The sequence below is a fragment of the Salvelinus fontinalis genome, chromosome 42, assembly GCF_029448725.1.
Source record: "Salvelinus fontinalis isolate EN_2023a chromosome 42, ASM2944872v1, whole genome shotgun sequence".
In the NCBI taxonomy this organism is placed as follows: domain Eukaryota; kingdom Metazoa; phylum Chordata; class Actinopteri; order Salmoniformes; family Salmonidae; genus Salvelinus; species Salvelinus fontinalis.
Genome location: NC_074706.1, coordinates 11,886,849 through 11,906,853, shown reverse-complemented (window position 1 = coordinate 11,906,853; position 20,005 = coordinate 11,886,849). Strand labels below are relative to the sequence as shown.

Genomic DNA, 20,005 nt, shown 5'->3' with positions numbered 1-20,005 from the left:
TTGAAACTTTTTCCTCGTAGTCGGGAGGGAGCTGCTGACACAGACTCGTCCGTACCCTGATGGACAGGCCTTTACGTCTCATAAATCTTAGACACCACGATGGTCCACCTCTAAAATCCTCAAACTTCATTGCGGTGGCGATTGTTTTGGCTTTCAGTCGGATCTGCACAGTTGAAACACCTCGGCCGTCTGCTCTCTGTGTGTTGACCCAGTCTTCAAGCCCATTTTCTAGTTCGGGCCATCTGCTTTTCTTCCCTCTGAAAGCTTTTGTTGTCTTTCTGCACTGAGTCAGTTGCTCATGCTGCTGTTTCCAACGTCTTATCATTGACTCATTAAGGCCAAGCTCCCGTGCAGCAGCTCTATTTCCTTTTCCAACAGCCAGATCGATCGCCTTCAACTTGAAAGCTGCATCATATGCATTTTTCCGTGTCTTTGCCATGATGAGAGTGACAAAATGACTACTGTAATCAGAATGATGGGAAGTTTGAGCGCGCTCGATTTACGTCACATTATGTGACGGTGCTCAGTTTTTTGGCGGCATGAATTTGTGAAAGCGGGAAAAATCCATAAATTAGCCGCGTCATTGTATAAGCCGCGAGGTTCAAAGCGTGGGAAAAAGTAGCGGCTTATAGTCCGGAAATTACGGTATATATATATTTTTTTACAAATTAGTTACAAATTAAAAGCAGAAATTTCTTGAGTCAATAAGTATTCAATCCCTTTGTTATGGCAAGCCTAAATAAGTTCAGGAGTAAATATTTGTTTAACAAGTCATAATAAGTTATATTGGACTCACTCTGAGCGCAATAATAGTGTTAAACATAATTTTTGAATGACTACCTCATCTCTGTACCCCACACATACAGATAATTGTAAGGTCCCTCAGTTGAGCAGTGCATTTCAAACACAGATCAAACCACAAAGACCAGGGAGGTTTGGAGGTTTTCCAATGCCTCACAGAGTAGAGCACTTATTGGTAGAAGTAGACATTAAATATCCCTTTGAGAATGTAGTGAAGCTATTAATTACACTTTAGATGGTGTATCAATACACCCAGTCACTACAAATATACAGGAGTCCTTCCTAACTATGTTGCCAGAGAGGAAGGAAACCGCTCAGGGATTTCACCACGAGGCCAACAGTGACTTTAAAACAGTTGCAAAGTTTAATGGCTGTGATAGGAGAAAACTGTGGATGGATCACCAACATTGTAGGTACTCCATAATACTAACCTAATTGACAAGAAGAAAGTCTATACAGAAGAAAAAATATTACAAAACATGCATACTGTTTGAAACAAGGCACTAAAGCGATACTGCAAAAAATGCGGCAAAGCAATGCCCTTTTGGTTCTGAATACAAAGTGTTATGTGTTGTATTGGATTAGCCCCAAACATGACAGAGTACCACTAGTCATATTTTCAAGCATAGTGGTGGCTGCATCAGGTTATGGGAATGCTTAGGACTGGGGAGTTTTTCAGGATAGAAAAGAAACAGAATGGAGCTAAGCACATGTGAAATCCTAGAGGAAAACCTGGTTCAGTCTGCTTTCCACCAGACAGTGGAAGATAAATTGACCTTTCAGCAGGACAATAACCTAAATAACCTAAAAGGCCGAATGTAAACCGGAGATGCTTACCAAAAAGACAGTGAATGTTCCTGAGTGGCCAAAAGACCTGAAAATGGTTGTCTAGCAATGATAAACAACCAATATGAATCTAAAAAATAATAAATGGGGCAAATGTTGCACAATCCAGGTGTGGAAAGCTCTGAGAGAGACTCACCCAGAAAGACGCAAAGCTGTAACCACTGCGAAGGTGATTCTAATATGTATTGACTCAGGGGGTTGAATACTTATCTAATGAAGATATATTAGTGATTTATTTTTCATATATATATATATATATATATATATATTTACAAATGCTAGAATTTTTGTTCCCACTTTGAGAGTATTTTGTGTAGATCGTTAACAAAAAAGTGACAATTAAATCAATTTTAATCCCACTTAGTAACAAAAAAATATGGAAAAAGTCAAGAGGTGTGAATACCAGGGTAATACCACATTTAACCACGCCACCCCAGGACCTCCACATCCGGCTTCTTCACCTGCGGGATCGTCTGAGACCAGACACCTGATGAAACTGAGGAGTATTTCTGTCTGTAATAAAGCCCTTTATGTGAAAAAAAAACATATTCTTATTGGCTGGGCCTGGCTCCACAGTGGGTGAGCCTATGCCCTCCCAGGCCCATCCATGGCTGTGCACCTGCATACTCATGTGAAATCCCTAGATTAGAGCCTAAGGAATGTATTTCAATTGACTGATTTCCTCATTCGAACTGTAACTCAGTAAAATTGTTGAAATTGTTGCATGTTACGTTTATATTTTTGTTCAGTATAGTTATAGCTAGCTACCTGGCTAATAGACAGCCCTTGAGCCTATAGCCTAGCTTACTGAAATATCTGTGACTATTTACCAGTTGTACATTCATTCTCAAAGAGTAAGGTGGATGTCTGTTGACACGGCAGGAGTCAAGGGATGATTAAAAAAAACCCACTGTCAGCGGTGTCTCTCTGCCACTTGCTACTGTAGGTTTCTACTGAGCTAGTTCGTTTCATCTTTCTAGGTCATGGGCGGAGTTTCCCGTTGGACAGAGTAGTGAATGAATGCGCTGCTAACAAGCCAATTCCGGGGGAGCAGGCGAACATAACGAGCATACATGAATTACTCATGATTCCACCTGTTCGCAGAGGTAGGCGTGATTAGAACTCAGATCAAGAAGCCTCCTGAGCGTTGATCAATGCTGGAACGCAATGAAAAGTGGGTAAACGCAATTTCACAAATAAAAAAGGGGCGTAAATTGCCTTTACTCTCTACTACATCCCTGATTGGGTCTGGCAAACCCCATTGATAAACATCAATATCCTGTCAGGAAGGACTAAATCTACATTTGCCTGGTATTTTAGCTATCGAATTGACGTTTGGCGGCGCCTAATCAGTTAGTTCTGTACCTGTCTGGCGCCAGTGTGGGTGGAATGAGTGAGCTCGCCTGGCAAACAGAGAGCGAAATACATGAGGAAATAAAACTTGCCTTGAAATTAGATCACATTTTCCTAATATTTTTCATATTGACATATTTTATCATTTTCTGTTCTTTCCTCATTTTAATTCAAGTATTCTCAACTAGCAACTTGAGAAAATGTCTGATTTAAGGTATTCCAGTACTTGAATTTCAGAGTGCCAAATTCAAGTACTTTGAACACCTCAAGCACCTTGTGCGAACCCTGGAATACTTTCTGAAGGCACTGTAAATATAATAATATAATTTCACCAATTCATATCAATTCACCAATTCATTCTCTTTACCTGGAGGCCATGTAGCATGGCGCCGTTACTGGCTCCGTAGATGTTCATGTTGCTCCTCCTGAGGACCCCCGAGCCAGAGTACAGAATGTCCAGACTGTAGGTGGTAGTGGCATCAGCGGTACCTGAAGTTGATTTAGTTATAAACATAATTATACAGTAATTAAAACAGAGCCTGCGACTGTGCCTCATGGCAGCAATGACTAATCAACAAGAGAATGAATTTCATCCATCTCTGATTATATGACATACAGTGGTTCCTCCTTTAAAAGTTGCGTCATACTGCAGCACAGCTTGCGTGGTGCCGCAGAATTCTATGGCACGTTATGTACCATTAATGCTAGTTAGACCACCAGAGGGCATCTTTGAGAAGCATTTGATAGCCTTCAATAGTGGCTGTACAAGAGAAATTAAAACCTTTTTTGTAATAGCATAGTATATGGGACTGATTTTAAGACATTTTGCTTAATTAATTTGATTAATATTATGGTGTTTTTATTCCAAGAAAAACTGTTAGGATGGAACGGAAAATATGGCGCTGTACAACGTGACGGTTGGGAGTAGGCTACAGTACTTGGCTATTTAGCTAAAGAATCCCTGTGTCGTGCGGGCACGCGGGAGACCGAGGTTCAATTCCCCGACGGGGAGGAAGGAGCAGGCTGTCCTTGTATATAAGAATTTGTTCTTAACTGACTTGTCTAGTTAAATAAAGGTTACACTAAGAGCATAACATTTCTACACCCTAATTGTAGTCTAACCAATACCCAAACGGAGATTCAGTCAATATAAAAACCTCATCAAGACCAGTCCCCATGCTTGTCTCAGAGCAGAGCGAAACGGTGCTCAAATAATTGTAGGCTTTTGCTTTAATCCTATTGTTTCTAACTTCAATATGCTCTTAAAAAAACAAGACCTACACCACTTTTAACAGCACATTACTCAACACTAGTGAGACTCATGTCGCCTACGGTAGGCCTACAGTATATCGAAAAATATGACGTGACTCTCCGCCAATAATTACATATAAAGGATTGGAGGAGTCTAAATTTAAACCAAAGCCGCATCATGGGTCTCCCGGTGGTAGCACGGGTTTCAAACCTGCATCTGTCGCAACGCATTTTGCACTGCGGGAGCACCCATCCACAAAGTATCAAAATACAGAGAGGTGTTGGTAAAGGTATATTGTCCTGATAATAGCCCGTAATGGGTGTACATGGTCCAGGCCAGGATAACCAAAACATTTCTTTATTAAAAGATTATCAGAAAGATTTATTTTGATCCAAAGCCATGAATGAGTGAGTCACTCAGCTTTCCGTAGGTGCCGGCTATATGACCGCGCCATCAACTTGATTATACAGTTGAAGTCGGAAGTTTACATACACCTTAGCCAAATACATTTAAACTCAGTTTTCACAATTCCTGACATTTAACCGTAGTAAAAATTCCCTGTTTTAGGTCAGTTAGGATCACCACTTTATTTTAAGAATGTGAAATGTCTGAATAATAGTAGAGACAATGATTTATTTCAGCTTTTATTTCTTTCATCACATTCCCAGTGGGTCAGAAGTTTACATACACTCAATTAGTATTTGATAGCATTGCCTATAAATTGTTTAACTTGGGTCAAACGTTTTGGGTAGCCTTCCACAAGCTTTCCAAAATAGGCCTCCTTGCTTGCACACGCTTTCTCAGTTCTGCCCACAAATGTTCTATAGGATTGAGGTCAGGGCTTTGTTATGGCCACTCCAATACCTTGACTTTGTTGCCCTTAAGCCATTTTGCCACAACTTTGGAAGTATGCTTGGGTTCATTGTCCATTTGGAAGACCCATTTGCGACCAAGCTTTAACTCCTGACTGATATCTTGAGATGTTGCTACAATATATCCACATAATTGTCCTCCCTCATGATGCCATTTATTTTGTGAAGTGCACCAGTCCCTCCTGCAGCAAAGCACCCGACAACATGATGCTGCCACCCCCATGATTCACAGTTGGGATGGTGTTCTTCGGCTTGCAAGCCTCCCCTCTTTTCCTCCAAACATAACGATGGTCATTTTAGCCAAACAGTTCAATTTTTGTTTCATCAGACCAGAGGACATTTCTCCAAAAAGTAAGATCCCTATGCGCAGTTGCTAACTGTAGTCTGGCTTTTTATAGCGGTTTAGGAGCAGTGGCTTCTTCCTTGCTGAGCGGCCTTTCAGGTTATGTCGATATAGGACTCGTTTTAGTGTGGATATAGATACTTTTGTACCTTTTTCTCCAGCATCTTCACAAGGTCCTTTGCTGTTGTTCTGGGATTGATTTGCACTTTTCGCACCAAAGTACATTCATCTCTAGGAGACAGAACAGGTCTCCTTCCTGAGCGGTATAACGTCTGTGTGGTCCAATGGTGTTCATACTTGCGCACTATTGTTTGTACAGATGAACGTGGTGATTTCAGACATTTGGAAATTGCTCCCAAGGATGAACCAGACTTGTGGAGGTCTACAATTTTTTTTCTGAGGTCTTGGCGGATTTCTTTTAATTTTCCCATGATGTCAAGCAAAAGAGGCACTGAGTTTGAAGGAAGGCTTTCGAAAAAAAACATCCACATTTACAGTCGTGGCCAAAGGTTTTGAGAATGACACAAATATTAATTTCCACAAAGTTTGCTGCTTCAGTGTCTTTAGATATTTGTCACATGTTACTATGGAATACTGAAGAATAATTACAAGCATTTCATAAGTGTCAAAGGCTTTTATTGACAATTACATTTGATGCCGAGTCAATATTTGCAGTGTTGACCCTTCTTTTTCAAGACCTCTGCAATCCGCCCTGGCAAGCTTTCAATTAACTTCTGGGCCACATCCTGACTGATGGCAGCCCATTCTTGCATAATCAATGCTTGGAGTTTGTCAGAATTTGTGGGGTTTTGTTTGTCCACCTGCCTCTTGAGGATTGACCACAAGTTCTCAATGGGATTAAGGTCTGGGGAGTTTCTTGGCCATGGACCCAAAATATCAATGTTTTGTTCCCCGAGCCACTTAGTTATGACTTTTGCCTTATGGCAAGGTGCTCCATCATGCTGGAAAAGGCATTGTTCGTCACCAAACTGTTCCTGGATGGTTGGGAGAAGTTGCTCTCGGAGGATGTGTTGGTACCATTCTTTATTCACGGCTGTGTTCTAAGGAAAAATTGTGAGTGAGCCCACTTCCTTGGCTGAGAAGCAACCCCACACATGAATGGTTTCAGGATGCTTTACTGTTGGCATGACACAGGACTGATGGTAGCGCTCACCTTGTCTTTTCCGGACAAGCTTTTTTTTCCAAATGCCCCAAACAATCGGAAAGGGGATTCATCAGAGAAAATGACTTTACCCCAGTCCATTCCCTGTACCTTCTGCAGAATATCAGTCTGTCCCTGATGTTTTACCTGGAGAGAAGTGGCTTCTTTGCTGCCCTTCTTGACATTAGGCCATCCTCCAAAAGTCTTCGCCTCACTGTGCGTGCAGATGCACTCACACCTGCCTGCTGCTATCCCTGAGCAAGCTCTGAACTCGTGGTGCCCTGATACCGCAGCTGAATCAACTTTAGGAGACGGTCTTGGTGCTTGCTGGACTTTCTTGGCCGCCCTGAAGCCTTCTTCACAACAATTGAACCGCTCTCCTTGAAGTTCTTGATGATCCAATAAAATGGTTGATTTAGGTGCAATCTTACTGTCAGCAATAACCTTGCCGTGAAGCCCTTTTTGTGCAAAGCAATGATGACGGCACGTGTTTCCTTGCAGGTAACCATGGTTGACAGAGGAAGAACAATGATTCCAAGCACCACCCTCCTTTTGAAGCTTCCAGTCTGTTATTCGAACTCAATCAACATGACAGAGTGATCTCCAGCCTTGTCCTCTTAACGAGAGAATCACTGACATGTCAGCTGGTCGTTTGTGGCAGGGCTGAAATGCAGTGGAAATGTTTTTTTTGGATTCAGTTCATTTGCATGGCTAAGAGGGACTTTGCAATTAATTGCAATTCATCTGATCATACTTCATAACATTCTGCAGTATATGCAAATTGCCATCATACAAACTGAGGCAGCAGACGTTGTGAAAATGTATATTTGTGTCATTCTCAAAACTTTTTACACCTCCAATTGACTCAAATTATGCCTATCAGAAGCTTCTAAAGCCATGGAATTTTCCGAGCTGAAAGCATAAATATGCCATTATTAGTTACATTGTTTAAGTTTGAACGTGCAGACTGGCACTAAGAACAGTCGGAACGTTTCCCTAGTCAGCGCCATTATTAGTACAATGCCCCATAAAAAGTGTTGCTCTGTGCTACCCAGTGTGGTGGGGTGGGGGTCCACCCCCACTCCTCCTTCCCCATGGGCTAGGTCCGTCTTCTGTGCACAGCTCTGCAGGCACATTCCGTGCCCCCCTGTCCTCATGCCTTGAACATTCTATTTAGGTTTATGTCGCCCATTCATTGTCAGAGACACAGTAGGACCCAAAAACATAATCAGTGCTCTAACTCCCCCTTGCGCTTGTCTGGAGTAATGAAGTGGTGACGCAGGGTACCGTACTAAACCACAAATTACCACAAAGTACCGCAGCATAATCGCAAAAACTTTTAGTGGAGCAACCATTGTAGCTGTATCGATTATTCTTTAAAATGTACTCAAAAATTCCTTAATGTGGAAATAGTTTTTCATTTATATTGAACAGGAGAAATGTGGGGGGCCACTTACGTGCCATGAAGCCAGAGAAAGCAGAGGATGACCCAACCTTGGAGAAGCGGTCATAGTTGTGGGAGATCATGTCCTTCATGGCTTGCCGTAGAATTTTGCTGGAAAATGTAGCGACCAATAGAAATGAATGATAAATAATGTAGTGTGTCAATTTGGAGTCACTTTTATTGTAAATAAGAATTTAATGTTTTTAAAAGACTTCTACATTCATGTGGATGCTACTATGATTACGGATAATCCTGAATGAATTGTAATGATGAGTGAGAAAGTTAGAGGCATAAATATCATACCCTCTCAAAATGCTAACCTCCCATGTAATTGTAATGGTGAGAGGTTGTCTTGAGGGTATGATATGTGTGTCTATAACTTTAACTCACTCATCATTATTCACGATTCAGTCAGGATTATCCATAATCACGCTAGAATCTACATTCATGTAGACCTGTTTATAAACATACTCTATTCTTATTTAAAAGTGACTTCAAAATGACAAAATACATTTTTACCAATAATTTCTATTTTGCACAAAATAATATTAAGCACAACCAAAACAAACAGCAAATGCATCCAACATGTTGGTAGAGTCACAACCTTGATGTAAACATTGTGTGCTAGGAATATGGGACCAAATACTGGCCATGTTGACTCCAATGCCTCCCATAGTTGTGTCAAGTTGGCTGGATGTCCTTTGGGTGGTGGACCATTAGTGCTAGGAATACAGGACCAAATACTCAACTTTTGACAGCTTCAATACACATACACAGAGTGTACAAAACATGATGAACACCTGCTGTGTTCATGACAGACGGACCAGGTGAATCCAGGGTAAAGCTATGATCCTTTATTGATGTCACTTGTTAAATCCACTTCAAATCAGTGTAAATGAAGGGGAGGAGACAGGTTAAAGAATATTTTTTTAAGCCTTGAGGCATGGATTGTGTATATGTGTAATTCAGAGGGTGAATAGGCAAATTATTTAAGTGTCTTTGAACGGGGTATGGTAGTAGGCAGCGTTGTATTCCAGACCACCTAAAGCGAGAATGATTCAAGACCAATTCCGGAGCAAATTGAATCCGAGTCAAGACCAAGACCGGGGGGAGACAACACCGAGAGAGGGACAAGGGGTCTGAGACAGAGTCAAGACCATGATTGTAATTTTGTCAAATCATCACCATAATAAGAGTTCAAAATGTCCAGTATTTGTGTTTTCCTATTTCAGAACATATGGATTCTTTAGACATTCAGAATAGTGGAAAAATGCATTCTGAGGGAAAATAGAGCCACTCTACAAATTATTACTAAACCAAACACTGTGGGGAACAATAGGCCTTCTACGTCTTCAGAGCAGGGCTAAGGATTTTAAAATAATGATTATAATAATATAATAACGACAATTATATTATTTTCAATGATGTTCTGATTGACCGTTTTCAGTTTTTGTTGGAAAGGGTCAACACTGAAGAGAAAAAAAGATCCAATCAGTTTTTTCGCTGGTCTCTGGGGAGATAACGCTAGCTAGCTAAGGCAGCCGTTGGCTATGCCATCAGAAGAATTGGATTCTTTTTTGTATCCCCCAGGGTTATTGAACTTATCCCAGAGTCCGCTCCAAGACGCCGCCAGCAGAGAAGAGGTATTCGGAGTGGAATTCTAGTCCGACTCAGGAGGCGGGCACACCATTCACCGCATCCAAGTATATTACTTGCTAATGTCCAGTCTCTGGACAATAAAGTAGACGAGCTCAGGGTGAGGATCTCCTTCCAGAGAGACATCAAGGATTGTAACATACTCTGTTCCATGAAATCATGGGTGTCCCGGGATATACTGTCCCCGTCCATACAGCCAGCTGGATTCTCAGTTCATCGCGCAGACAGGAATAAAGAACTCTCCGGGAAGTAGAAAGGCGGGAGTGTATGTTTCATGATTAACTACTCATGGTGTGATTGTGATAACATACAGAAAGTCCTTTGTTCACCAGACCTAGAATACCTCACAATCAAATGCTGACTGTATTACCTTACCGATTACCTGTAATTTTCAGAGTAAAAACTCTACGGACACTATGAAAGCTTAAACCAAGTTTATTCTTCTCAGAGGATGAATACAGCTGCATTATACAAGGACACTTTTATTTATTTAACCATTTCTCCTAGGCCGAGTCTCCTCCTACACATCTGAACAAACATTGTATCTTTACTGCTAGGCAATAAACTAAGTAATACGGCAATAAAATATTCTTTCTACCTTAACGTCACCTGACCTCAACTCTCTACATCAGCAATCCATGTCTCTCTCCCCTTATCAATGCCTGCCACGTGATTGCTTTCCCTGCAGTCAGCACATCCCAAGCTTAATTGTCCACACTATTTACCTTCCTCCTACAGATGAATTAACTTAACCATTAACTTCTGGTGTAGACCCTCTAAACCTAAGCACTCAATATTTCAATAGGATACCTGATAATTAACCCTGTCCCAAGTTTATGAGTTAGTACCCAGAATCAATCACCTTCCAAGATAATTATTTTAGGTTAGTCACAGCCGTGTGTATTCCCCCTCAAGCCGATACCCCTGAAGGAATTACACTGGACTTTTTGCAAACATTTAACCATGGCAAGGAAATCACATATCCTGAAGCTGCATTTATTGTTGCTGAGGATTTTAACAATACAAATGAGGAAAACACTATCGAAATTCTATCAACAAATTGACTGTAGTACTCGCTTAGCAAAAACATTAGATCAAAGGCTACTCGCGTTTGAGGTGCCTACAAGGCCCTCCCCCGCCCTCCCTTCGGCAAATCAGATCACGACTCCATTTTGCTCCTCCCTTCCTATAGGCAGAAACTCAAAGAGGAAGTACACGTGCTAAGGTCTATTCAACGCTGGTCTGACCAATCGGAATCCATTCATCATGATTGTTTTGATCACGCGGACTGGGATATGTTCCGGGTAGCCTCAGAGAATAACATTGACGTTTACACAGACACAGTGACTGAGAATCATCAAGAAGTGTATAGGGGATGTTGTTCCCACGGTGTCTATTAAAACCAGAAACCGTGGATAAATGGCAGCATTAGCGCAAAACTGAAAGCGCGAACCACCGCATTTGACCATGGCATGGTGACTGGGAATATGGTTGAAAACAAACAGTGTAGTTATTCCCTCCCTAAGGCAATCAAACAGGCAAAACGTCAGTACAGAGAAAGTGGAGTCGCAATTCAACGGCTCAGACACGAGATGTATGTGGCAGGATCTACAGACAATCACGGATTACAAAGGGAAAACCAGCCACGTCGCGGACACCAACGTCATGCTCCCAGACAAGCTACAAGCTCTTCGCTGTTTTGAGGATAACACAGTGCCACTGACGCAGCCCGCTCCCAAGGACTGTGGGCTCTTGTTCTCCGTGGCCGACGTGAGTAAGACATTTAAGTGTTTTAACCCTCGCAAGGATCCCGGCCCAAACGACCTCCCTAGCCACGTTCTCAGAGCAGCTGGCTGGAGTGTTTACGGACATATTTCATCTCTCACTATCCCAGTCTGCTGTCCCCAAAGGTAACTGAACTAAATGACTATCGCCCTGTAGCACTCACTTCTGTCTAGATAAGGCAAGATAAGGATCATATCACCTCTACCGTACCTGACACCCTAGACCCACTTCAATTTGCTTACCGCTCCAATAGATCCACAGACGCAATGACCATCACACTGCCCTATCCCATCTGGACAAGACGAATACCTACGTCAGAATGCTGTTCATTGACTATAGCTCAGCATTCAACACCATAGTACCCTCCAAGCTCATCATTAAGCTCGGGTCCCTGGGTCTGAACCCTGCCCTGTGCAACTGGGTCCTGGACCTCTTGACGGGCCACCCCCAGGTGGTGAAGGTAGGAAACAACTCCACCTCGCTGATCCTCAATACAGGGGCCCCACAAGGGTGCATGCTCAGCCCCCTCCTGTACGCCCTGTTCACCCATGACTGCGTGGCCACACACACACCAACTCAAATCATCAAGTTTGCAGACGAGACAACAGTAGTAGGCCTGATTACCATCAATGACAAGACAGCCTACAGGGAGGAGGTGCGGGCCCTGGCGGAGTGGTGCCAGGAAAATAACCTCTCCTGAACATCAACAAAACGAAAAGACCTGATCGTGGACTTCAGGAAACAGCAGAGGGAGCACGCCCCTATCCGCGTCGATGGGACCGCAGTAGAGAAGGTGGAAAACTTCAAGTTCCTCGGCGCACACGTCGCCGACGACCTAATATGGGCCACCCACACAGACAGTGTGGTGAACTCAGCTTGGCCTCTAAGACCCTCAGAAACTTTTACAGATGCACAATTGAGAGCATCTTGCCAGGCTGTTTCACCACCTGGTATGGCAACTGCACCTGCCCGCAACCACAGGGCTCTTCAGAGTGTGGCACATTCCACCCCAACGCATCACCGGGGCACACCTACAGCACCCGATATCACAAGGAAGGCCAAAAAGATCATCAAGGACATCAACCACCCGAGCCACGGCCTGTTCACCACGCTATCATCCAGATGGCGAGGTCAGTACAGGTGCATCAAAGCTGGGACCGAGAGACTGAAAAACAGCTTGTTTTTCAAGGCAATCAGCCTGTTAAAAAGCCATCACTAGCCGGTAACCACCCGGCTACTCAATCCTGCACCTTAGAGGCTGCTGCCCTATATACATAGAATCACTGGCCACTTTAATAATGGAACACTGGCCACTTTAATAATGTTTCCATACAAGTATTCTATTCTACTGTATTTTAGTCAATGCCACTCGAACATTGCTCATCCTAATATGTATATATTTCTTTATTCCATTATTTTACTTTGACATTTGTGTGTATTGTTAGATACTACTGAACTGTTGGAGCTAGGAACACAAGCATTAACATTATATTATAACAATAATATGTATGTGACCAATAACATTTGATTTGAGAAGCTAGATGAAGGCATCTACCATTCAACTGTATTAGGGCAACATTTTGGAGTTACAGTGGAATTAACCAATCAGATTTTAACTTAATGGATGTGACCATTTTCACACAAAAAACGTATGGAAACTTCTGCGCAATAGTGAGCAGTAGTTTTCCCACGGTCTAGCTAGCTAGCTTTTGTTGTCAGCTAGTTTGCAGCGGAAGCAGCAGGTGTTATCAAAGAGGATGTTGGTAATTTGTTAGCTTGTCACGACTTCCGGTCCCTCTCCTTGTTCGGGCGGCATCCGGAGGTCGACGTCACCGGCCTTCTAGCCACCGCCAATCCACTTTTCATTTTCCATTTGTTTTGTCTTAGTCTTACACACCTGGTCTCACTCACCCAATTACCTGTTTATTATTTAACTTCTTAATAGGGGGAGCTGTTTTCACTTTGGGGAAAAATCGCGCCCAAATTAAACGGCCTTGTACTCTGTTCTAGATCATACAATATGCATATTATTATTACTACTATTGGATAGAAAACACTCTGAAGTTTCTAAAATTGTTTGAATTATATCTGTGAGTAAAACAGAACTCATTTGGCAGCAAACTTCCAAACAGGAAGTGAAAATTCTGAAAATGGGGCTCTGTGTCAGGGCCTGCCTATTCAACTGGTTTATATTTATGGATCTGTATGCACTTCATACGCCTTCCACTAGATGTCAACAGGCAGTGGAATGTTGAATGGGGTGTCTAGCTTGATCTGAGACCGAATGAGAGCTTTTGGAGTGACAGGTCCGCTCTTTTGGCAGTAATCAACTGCGCGCCGGGGAACCTCACATTGTCTTCTGAAAAGCGTTAGGTATACACGACGAAATGCTCCGGCTCTGATTTTATTGGATACATATGAGAAGAACATCATAAAGTAGGATTTTCAACCGAGTTTGACCAGTTTATTGGGAATTTTTCGTTCCAGGCGCAAAGATTTTTTGGACATGTGCCCTCCATATGGCTAGCCAAAGTTGCTAATTTGACAGAAGAAATGGACATTCTAAAAACAAAACAACGATTTATTCTGGAACTAGGACTCCTTGCACAACATTCTGATGGAAGATCATCAAAAGTAAGAGAATATTTATGATGTTATTTCGTATTTTTGTGGAATATGTTGGCTCCAACAAGGCGGAGAATAGGTGAGCGCTGTCTCACAATATTGCATGCTGTATGTTGTACTAAAGTAAAAAAAAAAAAAATTTAACACAGCAGTTGCATTAAGAACCAGTGTATCTTTCATTTGCTGTACAACATGTATTTTTTAGTAAAGTTTATGATGAGTTCTTTGGTTAGATTACGTGACTGTCCAAAATATCTCCGGACAATTTGGTGCATCATGGCTACATATTCACAATGTAAAACCAGGATTTGTACCTCTAAATATGCACATTTTCGAACAAAACATAAATGTATTGTATAACATCTGTTATAATCTCCACCCGGCACAGCCAGAAGAGGACTGGCCACCCCTCATAGCCTGGTTCCTCTCTAGGTTTCTTCCTAGGTTTTGGCCTTTCTAGGGAGTTTTTCCTAGCCACCGTGCTTCTACACCTGCATTCTAGCTGTTTGGGGTTTTAGGCTGGGTTTCTGTACAGCACTTCGAGATATTATCTGATGTACGAAGGGCTATATAAAATAAAATTGATTGATTGATTGATTGATAAGACTTTCATCTGATGAAGTTGTCCAAAGGTTAGTGATTAATTTTCTCTATTTGTGGGTTTTGTGAAGCTAAATTTGCAGTGGAAACATGGTGAAAACATAGCGTTGTGTGTTTGGCTATTGTGGTGAGCTAACATAAATATGTGTTTTCGCTGTAAAATATTTTAAAAATCGGAAATGATGGCTGGATTCACAAGATGTTTATCTTCCATTCGCTGTATTGAACTTGTGATTTCATGAAAATTATATTATATGATATCCCTGTCGCGTTAGGCTAGGCTATGCTAGTCATCTTTTTTGATGAGGAGGATCCCGGTCTTAAATATTTGATTTTTATTGGCCAGTCTGAGACATGGCTTTTTCTTTGCAACTCTGCCTAGAAGGCCAGCATCCCGGAGTCGCCTCTTCACTGTTGACGTTGAGACTGGTGTTTTGCGGGTACTATTTAATGAAGCTGCCAGTTGAGGACTTGTGATGCATCTGTTTCTCAAACTAGACACACTAATGTACTTGTCCTCTTGCTCAGTTGTGCACCGGGGCCTCCCACCCCACTTTCTATTCTGGTTAGAGCCAGTTGGCGCTGTTTTGTGAAGGGAGTAGTACACAGCGTTGTACCAGATCTTCAGTTTCTTGACAATTTCTCACATGGAATAGCCTTCATTTCTCAGAACAAGAATAGACTGATGAGTTTCAGAAGAAAGTTCTTTGTTTCTGGCTATTTTGAGCCTGTAATCGAACCAACAAATGCTGATGCTCCAGATACTCAACTAGTCTAAAGAAGGCCAGTTTTATTGCTTCTTTAATCAGCACAATTGTTTTCAGCTGTGCTAACATAATTGCAAAAGGGTTTTCTAATGAACAATTAGTCTTTTAAAATGATAAACATGGATTGGCTAACACTACATGCCATTGGAACACAGGAGTGATGGTTGCTGAGAATGGGCCTCTGTACGCCTATGAAGATATTCCATTCAAAATCTGCCGTTTCCAGCTACAATAGTCCTTTTCAACATTAATGTCTACACTGTATTTCTGATCAATGTGATGTTATTGTAATGGACAAAAAAAAGTGGTTCTTTCAAAAACAACATTTCTAAGTGACCCCAAACTTTTGAACGGTAGTGTATATAGGGCATCAGCCTCTAAGGTGCAGGGTTGAGTAACCGGGTAGTAGCCGGCTAGTGATGGCTGTTTAACAGTCTGATGGCCTTGAGATTGAAAAACAGCTTCTGTCTCTCGGTCCCAGCTTTAATGTATCTGAACTGACCTCGCCTTCTGGATGATAGCGTGGTGAACAGGCAGTGGCTCGGGTGGTTGATGTCCTTGATTATCTTTTTGGATATTGGGTGCTGTAGGTGTGCCCCCGGTGATGCGTTGGGCAGCCCGCACCACCCTCCGGACCATCACAGAAGCTCCTTTGTGCATGATCTCTATTATACTACATAATTGATCAATCGTATACCTCCACTACACTACTTTGATACACATCAGTAGGGATTAAGAAGTAGGGATACACCACTGTCCCTTTGGGGAAAAAAGTGCACTCTCCTACATGAGCGAGCTGGTATTACGGTTGCTGTCCTTTCAGAATAACAAACCTGTCACACAATTCAGGCCTATATGTTCACCACTGCGCAAACATGTCTATAATAGATATAAAGGCTGTTAAGATAATGTTACAAGAAAGCTGTTTTATGCGCTGACTAAATTAATGCTGATAATTATGAGTTTTTTTTACTCTGCTGGTCTCGGCAAGAAATTACAAGTCCTCACTGTCTGAGACCGAGTCAAGACCAAGTACAAATGTATACGACACCGAGACAAGACCGAGACACTCAATATGTGGCCTCGAGACCGGACTGTTAGTAGGTGCCAGGCGTTGCGGTTTGTGTCAAGAACTGCAACGCTGCTGGGTTTTTCACACTCAACAGTTTCCCATGTGTATCAAGAATGGTCCACCACTCAAAGGACATCCAGCCAACTTGAAGCAACTGTGGGAAGCATTGGAGTCCAACATGGGCCAGCAACCCAGTGGGACACTTTCGAACCTTATAAAGACAATGCCCCAACGAATTGAGGCTATTCTGAGGGTGAAGTGGGGGTGTGGGCGGGGGGAGGGGGCTATTTGAGGCTATTCTTGATGTTTCGTATACAGGTCCCCTAAAATGGGGGGACTACAAACATTGCTGTAATTTCTAAACGGTTCAACTGATATGGATGGAAATAACGTTAAATTAAAGCTGACAGTCTGCACTTTTACCTCATGTATCATTTCAAATCCAAAAGTGCTGGAGTACCGAGCCAAAACAACAAAATGTATCACTGTCCCAATACTTTTGGAGCTCACTAAGTAACTCCTGGCTTCAATTTAGGTTTTTATTTGTCAAATAAATGAAATAAAATGAGTGCCTGCTGGTCTAGCAGGTAACGCCACTGCCTGTACCACATATACACCACCCCAGTGTGGGTACGAATCCCAGCCCCACCGCTAGTCTCCACACTCATTTAGTGCTGTTTCTGTCTGAATCAAATGAAAATACCAAAGAACTTAGAAATCAAAATGTAAATCCCATCACCCACCTGGCAGGCATTTCAAAGTGGAGGATGTCCTTGACCTTGGAAAGCATGTACTTGTTCAACTCTTTTGGAAGGTTTCCGATGGACAGGAGCACGTTCTTCACCTCCATGTAAGAGGGGTTGCTGCTGAAGACCACATCCGCGGCTGCTGCCCTCACATTCTTCTCGTAGACCCGGCGGTTCTGGTGGTACACTCGGTTTACCGTCTGCTTCACCTGAAATATATAGACGCACAGTTGAAGTCGGATGTTTACATACACTTAGGTTGGAGTCATTCAAACTCGTTTTTCAACCACTCCACAATTTCCTTGTTAACAAACTTTCGTTTTGGCAAGCCTGTTAGGACACCTACTTTGTGCATGACACAAGTAATTTTTCCAGCAATTGTTTACAGACAGATTATTTCACTGTATCACAATTCCAGTGGGTCAGAAGTTTACACACACTAAGTAGACTGTGCCTTTAAACAGCTTGGAAAATTCCAGAGAATGATGCCATGGCTTGAGAAACTTCTGATAAATGATGTCAATTAGCCTGAGTCAATTGTAGGTGTACCTGTGGATGTATTTCAAAGCCTACCTTCAAACTCAGTGCCTCTTTGCTTGACATCATTGGAAAATCAAAAGAATTCAGCCAAGACCTCAGAAAAAAATTGTAGACCTCCACAAGTCTGGTTCATCCTTGGGAGCAGACGCCTGAAGGTACCACGTTCATATGTACAAACAATAGTACGCAAGTATAAACACCATGGGACCACGCAGCCGTCATATCGCTCAGGAAGGAGACGCGTTCTGTCTCCTAGAGATGAACGTATTTTGGTGTGAAAAGTGCAAATCAATCCCAGAACAACAGCAAAGGACCTTGTGAAGATGCTGCTGGAGGAAACACGTACAAAAGTATCTATATCCACAGTCAAACGAGTCCTGTATCAACATAACCTGAAAGGCCGCTCAGCAAGGAAAAAGCCACTGCTCCAAAACCTCCATAAAAAAGCCAGACTACGGTTTGTAAGTGCACATGGGGACAAAGATCGTACTTTTTCAAGAAATGTCCTCTGGTCTGATGAATCAAAAATAGAACTGTTCGGCCAAATGACCATCGTTATGTTTGGAGGAAAAAAGGGGAGGCTTGCAAGCCGAATTACACCATCCCAGCCGTGAATCACGGGGGTGGCAGCATCATGTTGTGGGGGTGCTCTGCTGCAGGAGGGACTGGTGCTCTTCACAAAATAGATGGCATCATGAGGGAGGAAAATTATGTGGATATATTGAAGCAACATCTCAAGACATCAGTCAGGAAGTTAAAGCTTGGTCGCAAATGGGTCTTCCAAATGGACAATGACCCCAAGCATACTTCCAAAGTTGTGGCAAAATGGCTTAAGGACAACAAAGTCAAGGTATTGGAGTGGCCATCACAAAGCCCTGACCTCGGCGTGTGCGAGCAAGGAGGCCTACAAACCTGACTCAGTTACACCAGCTCGGTCAGGAGGAATGGGACAAAATTCACTTATTGTGGGAAGCTTGTGGAAGGCTACCTGAAACATTTGACCCAAGGGAAAATATTTAAAGGCAATGCTACCAAATACTAATTGAGTGTATGTAAACTTCTGACCCACAGGGAATGTGATGAAAGAAATAAAAGCTGAAATAAATCACTCTACTATTATTCTGACATTACACATTCTTAAAAGTGGTGATCCTAACTTACCTAACACATGGAATTTTTACTAGGATTAAATGTCAGAAATTGTGAAAAACTGAGTTTAAATGTATTCGGCTAAGGTGTCTGTAAACTTCCAACTTCAACTGTGTGTTTCTCTAAGACGGAAATACATGGACAACACACACGGAAAGTAGTCAGACCCCTTCACTTTTTCACATTTTGTTACGTTACAGCCTTATTCTAAAATGTATTTAAAAAAATAAAATCTACACACAATACCCCATGATGACAAAGTGAAAACAGGTTTTTCAAAATGTTTTCACATTTATTAAAAAACAGAAATAGCTTATTTACTTTAAGTATTCAGACCCTTTGGTATGAGACACGAAATTGAGCTCAGGTGCATCCTGTTTCCATTGATCATCCTTGAAATGTTTCTACAACTTTATTAGAGTCCACCTGTGTTAAATTAAATTGATTGAACATGATTTGTAAAGGCACGCACCTGTCTATGTAAGGTTCCACAGTTGACAGTGCATCTCAGAGCAAAAACCAAGCCATGCGGATGAAGGAATTGTCCATAGAGCTCCAACACAGGATTGTGTCGAGAAAAATGTCTGCAGCATTGAAGGTCCAAGAACACAGTGGCCTCCATCATTCTTAAATGGAAGAAGTTTGGAACCCCCAAGACTCTTCCTAGAGCTGGCTGCCTGGCAAAACTGATCAATCGGGGGAGAAGGGCCTTGGTCAGGGAGGTGACCAAGAACTTGATGGTCACTCTGACATAGCTCTAGAGTTTCTCTGTGGAGATGGGAGAACCTTCCAGGTAGGACAACCATCTCTGCAACTCTCCGCCAATCAGGCCTTTATGGTAGTGGCCAGACGGAAGCCAATCCTCAGTAAAAGGCACACGACAGTCTGCTTGTAGTTTGAAAAAAGGCACCTAAAGGACCCTCTGGTCTGATGAAACCAATAATTAACTCTTTGGCCTGAATGCCAAGCGTCACGTCTGGAGACAACCAAGC

The 20,005-nt window shown here is 42.3% G+C and overlaps 1 protein-coding gene across 1 annotated transcript in view; it reads right to left on the bottom strand.

Annotated features, from left to right (window-relative positions):
- Positions 1-20,005, bottom strand: part of LOC129840980 (microsomal triglyceride transfer protein-like) — a 46,418-nt gene that overhangs the window by 8,318 nt on the left and 18,095 nt on the right. The window contains exons 11-13 of the mRNA XM_055909056.1: positions 17,322-17,533; positions 8,087-8,184; positions 3,368-3,489 (exon numbers count right to left, since the gene is read on the bottom strand). Of these exons, the coding sequence (XP_055765031.1) occupies positions 3,368-3,489; positions 8,087-8,184; positions 17,322-17,533 (432 nt within the window). The remainder of the gene's footprint in view (positions 1-3,367; positions 3,490-8,086; positions 8,185-17,321; positions 17,534-20,005) is intronic.